This window comes from Cucumis melo, chromosome 4, assembly GCF_025177605.1.
Source record: "Cucumis melo cultivar AY chromosome 4, USDA_Cmelo_AY_1.0, whole genome shotgun sequence".
Lineage (NCBI taxonomy): Eukaryota > Viridiplantae > Streptophyta > Magnoliopsida > Cucurbitales > Cucurbitaceae > Cucumis > Cucumis melo.
This window is the reverse complement of record NC_066860.1, coordinates 26,733,388-26,745,337: the sequence shown is the minus strand read 5'-3', so window position 1 is coordinate 26,745,337 and position 11,950 is coordinate 26,733,388. Positions and strand designations below refer to the sequence as shown.

Here is an 11,950-nt window from a genome sequence, read left to right as displayed (position 1 = left end):
ACCGATACAAGAGTTGTTGGCAAGAGTCGACACTCTAGAGGAAACTGTTGGAAGAATTGGTAGCCACGAATGTGGGGACAGTTCGACGGGCTCTGTTGCCCATATTGAGGAGCGTGTCCAGGAGCTGGATAGCTCTCAAAAGACACTGTTAGAGATGATAAACGGCATGTTAGAGGATTTTCGAGCTACCCTCGATGTCGTCAGAAACGAAATCGCAGATGTGAATGCGAGACTGAGCCTCACAATGCGAGCAATGGCAAACCAAGCTCCCGCTGGGGGAGCCATTTCGGTTAGTAGAGTGAAGATCCCGGAACCAAAGCCCTTCTGTGGGGCAAGAGACGCGAAGGCCCTAGAAAACTATTATCTTTGACCTGGAGCAGTACTTCAGGGCCACAAACACGGTTACAGAGGAAGCCAAAGTCACGTTGGCGACGATGCATCTGTTTGAGGATGCCAAGTTATGGTGGGGTCCCGATTTGTTGACATGCAGGAGGGACGTTGCACGATAGATACTTGGGACGCTTTGAAGAGAGAACTTCGCTCACAATTTTTCCCCAAAAATATCGAGATCTTGGCTCGACGGAAGTTACGCAAGCTGAAACACACCGGTAGTATTCGGGAGTATGTGAAACAGTTCGCGGGGCTGATGTTGGATATACGCGATATGTTCGAGAAAGATAAAGTTTTCTGTTTTGTCGAAGGATTGAAGCCGTGGGCGAAGATAAAGCTATATGAACAAAGAGTTCAAGACCTCAAGTCTGCGTACGCTATAGCCGAACGACTGTTTGACCTGTCTAACGACTTTCAGGATGCGAGACGTCATCCAAGTTCCTCATCTGGAGGAAGTAGGAACAACCGCCCAAGTTCTCCTAAAACTACGGGAGGGGATAGACGCTTTAATGGATAGTAGGTCTCATCAATCGAATACTGGAAACTCCTGGCGAGGACCAAGTAACCAGAATGTGTCCAATCGTCCTCTTAGTTGCTTCATATGTAAGGGACCACACTTGGCCAGGGAATGCCCGAACAAAACTGCTTTCAATGCATTCCAGGCATCTTTAGCCTCAGATTCAGACAACCAACTAAGTCAAACCGAGAGGGAAGTAGACCAGACGGAAGAAGTTGATAACCCTCGAATGGGGGCCTTGAAATTTTTGTCCTCTCTCTAGAAAAAGGTGGGGGAGACGAACACACCAATGGAAAGGGGCCTAATGTACGTTGACACCTGGATCAACCAGAAGCCAACCAAAAGCACTATGGTTGACTCCGGTGCCACCCACAATTTCACAACAGAAGCAGAAGCTAAACGTTTGAATCTCCGCTGGGAGAAGGATGCAGGAAGAATGAAAGCCGTGAATTCTGCTGCCCTACCTATCATCGGACTAGTGAAACGAACGATGATAAGATTGGGAGGATGGAGTGGCCTTGTAGACTTTGTAGTAGTAAAGATGGATGACTTTTATGTGGTACTGGGAATGGAATTCCTACTCGAACATCAGGTAATCCGAATGCCTTTGGTCAAATGCTTGGTGATCACTGGATCTACCCCCTTGGTTGTACAGACTGACCTACGTCAGCTAGATGGGTTGAAAATGATCTCGGCCATGCAATTAAAGAAGGGTCTCTCTCGAGACGAACCAACGTTTATGGCCATCCCACTCAATTCGTCAGAGAACTCAGGGGAGACAATCCCTAAGAAGATTATGCACGTGCTAGAGAAGTACCGTGATGCAATGCCCGATAGTTTGCCCAAGTCTTTGCCACCTTGGAGAATGATTGATCATGAGATCGAGTTGGTGCCATGGGCAAAATCGCCTGCGAAGAATGCTTATCGTATGGTACCTCCGGAGTTAGCTGAACTTTGGAAATAGTTAGATGAGTTACTGAATGCAGGGTTCATTAGGCCTGAAAAAGCTCCGTATGGGGCCCCAGTTCTTTTCCAGAAGAAGAAAGATGGGAGTTTACGATTGTGCATTGATTATCGTGCCCTAAATAAGCTCACGGTTTGCAACAAGTATCCACTTCCCATAATTACTGACTTGTTCGATCGCTTACATGGGGCGAAGTATTTTTCAAAGTTAGACTTGCGATCGGGATGCTACCAAGTGAGAATTGCAGAGGGAGATGAGCCGAAGACAACCTGTGTCACCCGATATGGTGTGTTCGAATTCTCGTAATGCCATTTGGTCTCACCAATGCCCCTGCAACCTTCTGTACGTTGATGAACCAGGTCTTCCACGAATATCTTGATAAATTCGTAGTAGTCTACCTGGATGATATAGTGGTCTATAGTACGACCATGGAGGAACATAGAGACCACCTGCAAAAGGTTTTTCAGAAATTGAAGGAGAATCAACTGTATGTCAAAAGAGAAAAATGTTCTTTTGCACAAGAGCGGATAAACTTCTTGGGCCATGTGATAGAGTGTGGCCGAATTGGAATGGAAGAAGGGAAGATTGCTGCGATACGCGACTGGGCAGTGCCAAAATCAGTCTCAGAGTTACGCTCCTTCCTCGGGCTGGCGAATTACTATTGTCGATTTGTGGAGGGATTCTCCAAACGAGCAAGCCCGCTGACTGAACTACTAAAAAAAGACGTTCACTGGAGTTGGGACCCCGAGTGCCAAGCCGCCTTCGACGGCCTAAAACAAGCCATGATGGAGGGGCCACTTCTGGGGATTACGGATGTGACCAAACCTTTCGAAGTCGAGACAGATGCGTCAGATTATGCGTTGGGGGTGTGCTCCTACAGAATGAGCACCCGATCGCATACGAAAGTCGAAAGTTGAATGCAGCCGAAAGGAGGTATACTGTGTCCGAAAAAGAAATGCTCGCAGTAGTACATTGTTTGAGGGCCTGGAGACAATACCTACTAGGTTCATCGTTTGTAGTGAAGACGGACAACAGTGCAACCTGCCACTTCTTTACCCAGCCAAAGTTGACTTCGAAGCAAGCAAGATGATAGGAATTTCTGGTTGAGTTCGACTTCGAATTTGAACACAAGAAGGGGTCGAGCAACCAGGCTGCTGATGCCCTAAGTCGAAAACAAGAACATGCAGCCATATGCCTGTTAGCTGACCTCTGGGGGAGCGAGATTGGTGGGTCGGTTAGAGACACCTTGAGAGAGTTCCTACAGAAAGTTCATGCCGCTCAGAATGTCATGAATTTAGTGAAGGCGGGAAAAACACGATAGTTTTGGGTCGAGGAAGACTTGTTAGTCACAAAGGGCAATCGACTATATGTTCCTAGAGCAGGGGACTTAAGGAAGAAATTGTTGTATGAGTGTCACGACACTCTATGGGCTGGCCATCCCGGATGGCAGCAGACGTACGCCTTGCTGAAGAAGGGCTACTTTTGGCCGAATATGAGAGATGATGTCATGCAGTACACTAAGACGTGTCTCATCTGCCAACAAGATAAAGTAGAGAAAGTGAAGGTTGCTGGACTTCTTGACCCTCTACCGGTTCCAACAAGACCTTGGGAGAGTGTCTCTATGAACTTTATCACCTATCTTCCTAAGGTAGGCGACTTTGAAGCCATCTTAGTCATCATTGATCGTTTTTCAAAGTACGCCACCTTCATCCCCACCACCAGGCAGTGTTCAGCAGAAATGACAGCTCAATTGTTCTTTAAGCATGTTGTTAAGTTGTGGGGAGTCTCGACAAGTATAGTGAGTGATAGGGATGGTAGATTCATTGGCTCCTTCTGGACGGAGTTATTTTCCTTCTTGAGGACAAGTCTGAACATATCCTCAAGCTACCACCCCCAAACTGACGGCCAGACTGAGCGATTCAACTGCATGCTCGAGGAATACTTGCACCATTTTGTAAACGCAAGGCAAAAGAACTGGGTCAAGCTATTGGACGTAGCGCAATTCTGTTTCAACGCTCAGACAAGTTCATTTACAGGGAGAAGCCCGTTTGAGATTGTTTCTAGGAGTCAACCAGTACTGCCACACCTTGTCGATCATCCCTTTGCAGGGAAGAACCCTCGAGCCCTCAATTTCACGAAGGAGTGGAAACAGACAAACGACATCGCCCGAGCGTACTTAGAAAAAGCGTCGAAGCGGATGAAGAAGTGGGCGGACAAAAAGCGACGACCTCTTGAGTTTCGGGCGGGAGACCAGGTACTCATCAAACTACGACCACAGCAAGTCAGGTTTCGAGGACGCAAAGACCAGCGCCTCGTCAGGAAGTACGAAGGACCAGTTGAAGTGCTGAAAAAGGTAGGGAATACTTCTTACAGAGTAGCGTTGCCCACATGGATGAAAATCTACCCAGTAATTCATGTTAGTAACCTGAAACTGTACCATCAAGACACTGAGGACCTGCAGCAGAATATCGTAACTCGCCCAATTATCGACCTTAGTCAGAAGGAAGACAAAGATGTTGAAGAAATTCTGGCCGAGCGAGTAAAAAAGGGCAGAAGATGTTGAAGGATCCACGAGTATCTGGTAAAGTGGAAGAACCTTCCTGTGGAGGAAACCAGCTAGGAACGTGTCGAAGATCTTGAAGCGTGGAAGTAGAAGATTTCAAGCTTCGCCAGTTGATGGGGACGTCAACCATTTAGGTGGGGGAGAATGTCAAGGGCATACTTGTCCAAGGTATTATTTATCAATGGCCATATGCCCGAATACCCCTAAATCGCTTTATCTTTATGTCTTGAAAATAGTTTAAGTTAATTATTTCGTTTTCGTGTCACCGAGCCACGATGTGACATTTCGGCTTTTTCATATGTCAACCTGCCAAGGCCAAAAATCTCAATATGTACTATAGGGGGTACATGAGTAGTCGCACCCTCGCCGAGCCTTGTCGTACTCTTTGCAAACTAAGCTTTTTCTTTGCAACTGACAGTCTTCAATGCTCACTTTTATGATGTTTTCAACAATTTATTTTCTCTCTCACGTTTTATAAAACCATTTTCTCAAGAACGTGAAGGGAGGCTACGTCATATCGCGAGTTTATCTGCGGATTCTGAATTTCGAACGGCTGACTTGTTGATCGAGCTAAACAAGTGCTGCACAATCGTGTTGAGAAGTTACGATTGTGACACTGGACAGGAACTGCGCATGAAGCATCTTCATATCAGACGACGGCTCGTACGGCTGCCAAACCACTCCCGTTGGGTAGATTGGCGGTTTCTGTAGGTTCTGGAGCAGTTTCTCCATGGCGACGACGACAGTGACGGGTTCAGTTTCGATCTGGGTTTCTCCTAGAGTTTCGTTATTGCTTTGCTCTGATACCATATTGAAAGCAATTAACAACAACCCGAGACTTACGTGGAAACCAGAGAACTGGGAGAAAAACCACGATACTTTAGTTTTTATTATTTTTCTTATGAATATAATTGGTACAAATGGAGAAAATAAATAGAGTACAATAGGAGTAAGAAAGGAAAAGATCTAGGAAATATTTAGGAAATAAAATCTTATATATTATTCTTTCCAAAAATACTCTAAGGGTAAAGCCCTACTAATTCTAACAGTAGGCTTTAAGGTTTTCTTTGTGAAGATTCTAATTTCCGATTTAAGTTAATGAAAGTGTTTTACATTCCTACATCATGAAGTTGCATCCTTTATCTTTTTAAACATGTGTAGCCACATACTGCTTTAACTTTAAGTTTAAACTGTAACAATCTATTCTTTCAGTGCAGATCATACTTACGGTTGCTGAACATCATAGTGCCATTGTTCCTTGGCAACTTATAGCTGGAAGGACCGGTGTTGTTATGAAGTTTGTAAGTTTAGGTGAACATAATGTCCCAAACTTACTAGAGTTAAAGAAAATGTTTTCAACAAAAACAAAGCTTGTGGTTACCTATCATGTCTTAAAATGTACTTGGTACACCCTTTTATTTGATATTTAGCATTTTTTTAATCTATTTCCTTTTTTTACCATTCAATTTATAAACATTACTCAAATAAAACAAGTAGTAGGTGAATATTTAAAACTGAAGTGTTATCATATTACTTTAGTTATCACACTTCTAGTGGAAAGGTGTGCAGCTGAATAAAAGTAATAAAGTCAAATGAATGAAGAACGAAAAGAACTGTCAGACATTTTTCCTTCTCTTGATCTGTGTCCAATTACTCTTGATATCTTTCTAATAATAACTCTATGGAAATAGTGGAATTCAATATGATTTGATTTTTTTTCTCTGCAACTTCTGTTCTTCCAATTGAAGAAATAGTTGGTTTGGCACATCATTTTGGGGCAAAAGTGCTTGTAGATGCGTGCTAGAGTGTTTCACATATGGTTGTCGACATCCAGACACTTGATGCTAACTTTCTTGTTGCTTCTTCTCACAAGGTTAGGTTGTTTTCTTATTAATTAAATGGCAAGCCTTACATTTGGGCATATGAAGATAAGGAATAAACATGCTTCAGATGTGTGGGCCTACAAGCATTGGATTCTTGTATGGAAAGATTGATCTATTGTTTGCAATGCCTCCATTCTTAGGTATGTCCTTTGAGAAGATAAGTTATGAAATTAAAATTGCATCAGTTCATTTTTAGGAAGTTAGTATCTAATTTTCATATTTGGTCCTACATGGCTCTAGATGGTGGAGATTTCTTGACCATTCCACATTTGCACAACCTCGTTCCAAGTTAGTGGACTCCATGGTTGCAATTTTGTCCTTTTCTTTTTACTTTAAAATGAAAATTTTCTCAATGTATTTATTTTATATGATGTGGAAAAATTAAAACGTTCAATATATAGGGCTCATGAATTACAAGAGAGCTAAATAACTGTCGTTTATTTAGCATTATTTGTTTGCTCATTTGTTCTCATAATAATTGACACTTGATAAATCATCTTTTTGAAGTCATTATGAGATTTAAATAGATGACTTCTTGAATGGTGTTAACATTTTGTGATGTCTATTTTATTCGAACTATTCATTAATTGATGCCTTTTTACATATCCTTTTATCTCTTCTATGTAATCTCTTCCTATCCAAATACCTTTTGGTATTTGCATTAAAAAGTCTTTTTGGTGGACAATATTGTCCTTAATTCTACTAATTACTCATATCCCCCTTCGTTAGATTTGAAGCTGGGACGCCTGCAATTGGAGAAGAATTGGTTTGGGATCTGCTATTGGTTATTTATCTAGGATCGAAATGCAAAAAATTCATAGTTACGAACTGAGTTGATTGAAATTTGGTATACACCCTTTGTTTGAGAATTTTTGGGCGGTGAAAAATGCGTGAAGCAACTAAATCAGGGTATCGACTAAATAAATACCTTCATAGTAAGTTAGTAATAGAATTTTTTTCTTTAATCAAGGAATTTAGGTATTATTTTTCTATCAACTAGGTTACCTGGAACACTGAAAATTCATAATGATATGATAAATATGTTTACAAGTTTTAAGACTTTAGTCTAACGACGAGGAGGTGTTGTATGCTAACAGGAAGAATTGGCGAATTATCTATATGAAAACCTTCGTGCAGTCCCTAACATTCGGATATATGGCCCAGCTCAATTTAGACTTTAGTGTATTTATAAATTATTTAATTAAGCAACGGTTTCATGGACTACATTTTTTCTACGTAATTATCGATGTATACATCGTTGACACTTACCTGCCTTTGTTTTTTTTCAATACAAAGTCTCAAATTCCCTGGGATCAAAATTATAGTGACTCGTTGAACTAGTTAATGAAATTTTAATTATTGCTTAATTAGCCATATTATTTGGCAATTGCTAAGAGACATCCATAAGCATAAGCAATATTTTATGGTTGAACAAATAAGTTACGTGAATGAAGTATTGGTATATAAAATCATGTAGCTATAAATTTTATTGTTATTATTATTGGTTGGCATAATAGTGTTAACATTAATGTGTTATTAAATATTTTGAAAAAAAAGTGAAAAAGGAGACTAAACTAATAATCTACCCTATTATATAGGGGTGTGTTCATAGTTTTTTGGAGCTTGTGTTTTCTAGAATAGAATCAGACCAAAATCAAAAATCAAATTGCATTATGTGGTTTGGTTTGGCTTCACAGTTTTCCTTTTATTAGCATATGTTTATATATATATATATATATATATATATATATATATATATATATATATATATATATATATATATATATATATATATATATATATATTTTAAATTCCTGAAAGTGATCGTGGCTATGAGAGAGTGAGAGTGGCATGGCATGGCGGTAACGGTAGGAGTGAGAGATGTTGGAGTGGAGACAACAAGATTTAAGAGACTGAAAGTGGTGTGACCGTCGGAGGTGAGGTGAGGTGTGAGTGAGTGAGTGAGGTGATCATCGAAAAAGTTAGATGGAGAGAAAAAGAAAACATAAAGTTAAGTTGAATAAAATTGAATAGATATATACTTTCAAAGAAATATATATTTTCCTAGTAATTGGGGAATAACATTTGTATCCCTTTTGATGCGATGAATAGCCTAGAAAAAGGAACTTTGGGGATATTGGGTCAAAGTTTGGATCGAGGAGGAGAATGATTGTGAACAAAGAAGGAACATACAAAAACTCGGAAGTGTAAATTTGAAGAAAAGTTATGTAGTTGGAAGTGAATTTGGAGGAAGACACGCTACAAGAAAAATGGACTTCCATCACAACTTACTATAGTGATCAATTGAAAGAGGAGAAAAATAGTTTCATAAATGTCAAAATTCATATCTTTGGTGGGTAAAAAAATGTTGTTTTCAAATTCTACTTTTTCGTGACACTTATGTGCTGTAGTAAATACATAAAATAACGCTAAATAAATTTAAGTATTATTTTAATAAATATATTTTTCCCAATTACAGTCAAACCCTAATCCCTTTTAGCAACGAAAAATTCATAAAGTAACCCAAAAAGTAAAGTTATTATGAAAGTGGTAGAAAAATTGAAAAATCAAATTCAAATATTTCGAGAGAATTCCATTGGAGAATTATTTTTCAGCTAAGAGTAAATAATGAAAATTAATGTCTGAGAGGAGCTTTTCTTGTCCCATTGTTGATACAAGATCATTCAATATTGTTGAGAATAAATGTTTTGGAGGAATGTTAGGTAAAAGGTCGAGAAAAAAAGAAAACATAAAGTTAAGTTGAATAAAATTGAATAGATAAAGGTAACAATATAAATTTACATTTTGTCATACCTAATAAAATCTTTAAAAATGAGTTGGTAATAAAAAAGGTTTGTCTTTGATTACTTGTGAAACTACCCTTTCCCTTCCACGAAAACTCTCTCCATCTCTCTAATTTGCTACCCACTCCTCCGATTTGCCATTTGAGTTCGTCGAGTTCCTCATCTTCATGTGAATTCGTAGCTATGTATGCCTTTCTTCCTTCTTTTCTTTTTTCGAACATCACCTTCTTCCATCATCCCAACCTTGGTTATGTTCGTTGGAAAATATTTATTTGACGAAACCAGCTGGTCATACATAGCTTGAAGAACAAAGAAAGGAAGCTGGTTCTCAAGCATTATTATTATTATTATGCATGTCCCTAATTATTTCTCGTTCTATAGATTCATAGTAGCAAGAATAGACATTCTTTTGAATTATTGGAAAATGATCTGGGGAATTAAATAGTCATATACATAATCTGATATTGTAAAATCAATAAAACATCAGTTTGAGTACAAGAATCCTACAGTAAAAAAAAACATAAAGTATCCTAATTCAACGAAATGTATAACTACCTCCCAGCTACTAGTTACTTCTTTACACTTGAAGTCACTTAGCCCATGTGGAGCAAAGAGTTATTAAAGTCAATATTAGTCATACTACAATAAACAAAAAAGAAAGAAAGAAAATTATAATATCTGTCATTAAGTCTCGTAACATAGAGACATTGTAGTTGAATAAGTTTGGCCCTTGTCTTTGAATGAACAAAATACAGAGAAGGTAAGTGAGTAGACCCATAAATGATCCAATTTGAGTTTTTACAATCTATCTTTGTAGACAATATAGTAGATTGAAAATCTAGTTAATACAACAATTAGTTTTAAAATCCAAATGGAGTACATGTATCCAAAGGTAAGTACAAAAGCAAGATTAGATTCGTAGATAGTTTTTGAAGGAAGTTCAAATAATGAACTCTGCATCAGTTTGAGATCTTTGCCTTATAAATATTCACTCATTAATGGAGATAGAGTGTTCTGTTCGGTTGGTGGTTGTGAAAAAAAAGGAAAAAGATTTGTGGTTTTCTTAATCCTAGGTCATTCCTCAAGTCCTAAGCCGTTCATGTGGTTTTCCAATCCAAGTACAATTTCATAAGGTGATGAAAAAATTCTACCCTTAATACTATTACTTTTAATTTTATTGTCTTTCTAGTTAAGGCCCCTCTTGCATTTTTCTTTTTTCTCACAAAGAGCAGATATAAAATCTGGAAACTTTTTTTACCCACCCATGTCCTGAAATTTCTACCGAATGCTAAAGATATATCCACAGCCCCAGCAAACATGATAATGAATCAAAAGCTTGATCATACATTGAAGTTCTTAACAACTCTTAGTTACTGAGATATATACATCTAACAATCTGTCATTTTGATGCTCACTTTCTGACAACTATACCATGTTAAACTTTGGACCATTTGATTAGTTATTAGATAACATTATTCTTATTTTTTTTAAAAAAAATCATTAATCTTACAAATCAGCTTAAGAACTTTCTTGAGAAAGTTAGAGAAGAAGTTATATAAAAGAGAGTTACAGCTTTTATTTTTGGGTAAAAAGAGTAGGGAGGGGGTTGAAAAATGAGAAATGGGTATAGAAGAGTTTATTGTGTTCTGTCAAAATTTGTTGGTATAGAGGGTGGGGTTAATTTGTTCCTTGGTTAAAGGAGATTACCAAATATAGAAAAGGAAAAACAAATAAATAAAGTTTTGAATTCCAACTTTGTATTCCAACTTCGAGCCATTTCCACAATGCCTTGAACGCTCACATTTGTGCGACATAGATAGCTATTTAGAAAAGGGAGCTTAAGCGCTCTTTTACAATTTTTAAGAAATGCTTAGATATAGCCAATAAAGGTACTATAAATAATTTATGAATATCTTGCTATCCGTATTAGAAATTTCTTCAAGATTCTATTGAATCTAATTTCAATTTTGCAACTATTTCCAAAGTAAACAATAATAACAATATTGTAACGTTTCAAAAGAATTCAGGTTTCTTTTTTTTTTTTTTTCTTTTATAGAAATGACTATGTACTTTTTTATATTTTCCCCATGAATATTAAACTAGAGTCATGAAATATGATAAGACTCAATTGTGATCAAATTATATGGTAGAAACTTATAACTAATTACGGAATACTTAAATAGGAAGAATTAAGAAATAAAAATGAGTTGTGATTTATTGTAAATTGTAGTTAAATAGATAAATGGTTGAATTTCGGGCACTAAAACGAAACACCGAATCGGCGCCCGATAGGACACGTTTTCACACTTTTTATTTTTTTCTCCACGTGGCTATAAAAAATACAAAATAAATCATTTATGGAAAAAACATAGTTTGATGAAAAGTTATGAAGAAATTATTTTAAATTACTGAATTTATTTTTTAACATATTTATAAATAAAATATTTTAATGATATATAGTTATTTATGTTTAATAAGAAACTTCAACGAGACAAATTTTTTATACTTGATAGAAAAATATTTTATCTGTTTTATTATTTTTTTTAATATAAAATTAGAGTTGTTTTAAAAATTAGATTTGTTTTTAAATATATTAAATTTTCAGATTTTATTAAATAATGTCTATTAGTAAAATAGTATCACAATTTATAATAGTTTGTCTAAAAACTATTTAAAAAAACAAGTGCATTAAATATTCTTTTGCAAAAAATGTGTATGCACGTATATATTCTTTTAACTTTAATTATATATTATTTTTTTAATTCAAAATCTCTAATAACTTGTTAAAAATTAAAAAGTTTCATTTCATTTCAAATTTCAAAAAAGCAA

The 11,950-nt window shown here is 37.1% G+C and overlaps 1 protein-coding gene across 1 annotated transcript; it reads left to right on the top strand.

Moving 5' to 3' along the window:
* The first annotated feature begins 2,440 nt into the window (after positions 1–2,440).
* On the top strand, positions 2,441–3,192 carry LOC127148978 (uncharacterized mitochondrial protein AtMg00860-like). Its single transcript, XM_051083416.1, has 2 exons — positions 2,441–2,737; positions 3,007–3,192. The coding sequence occupies exons 1-2, from the start codon at positions 2,441–2,443 to the stop codon at positions 3,190–3,192; spliced, it is 483 nt and encodes a 160-aa protein (XP_050939373.1).
* The last annotated feature ends 8,758 nt before the right edge of the window (positions 3,193–11,950 follow it).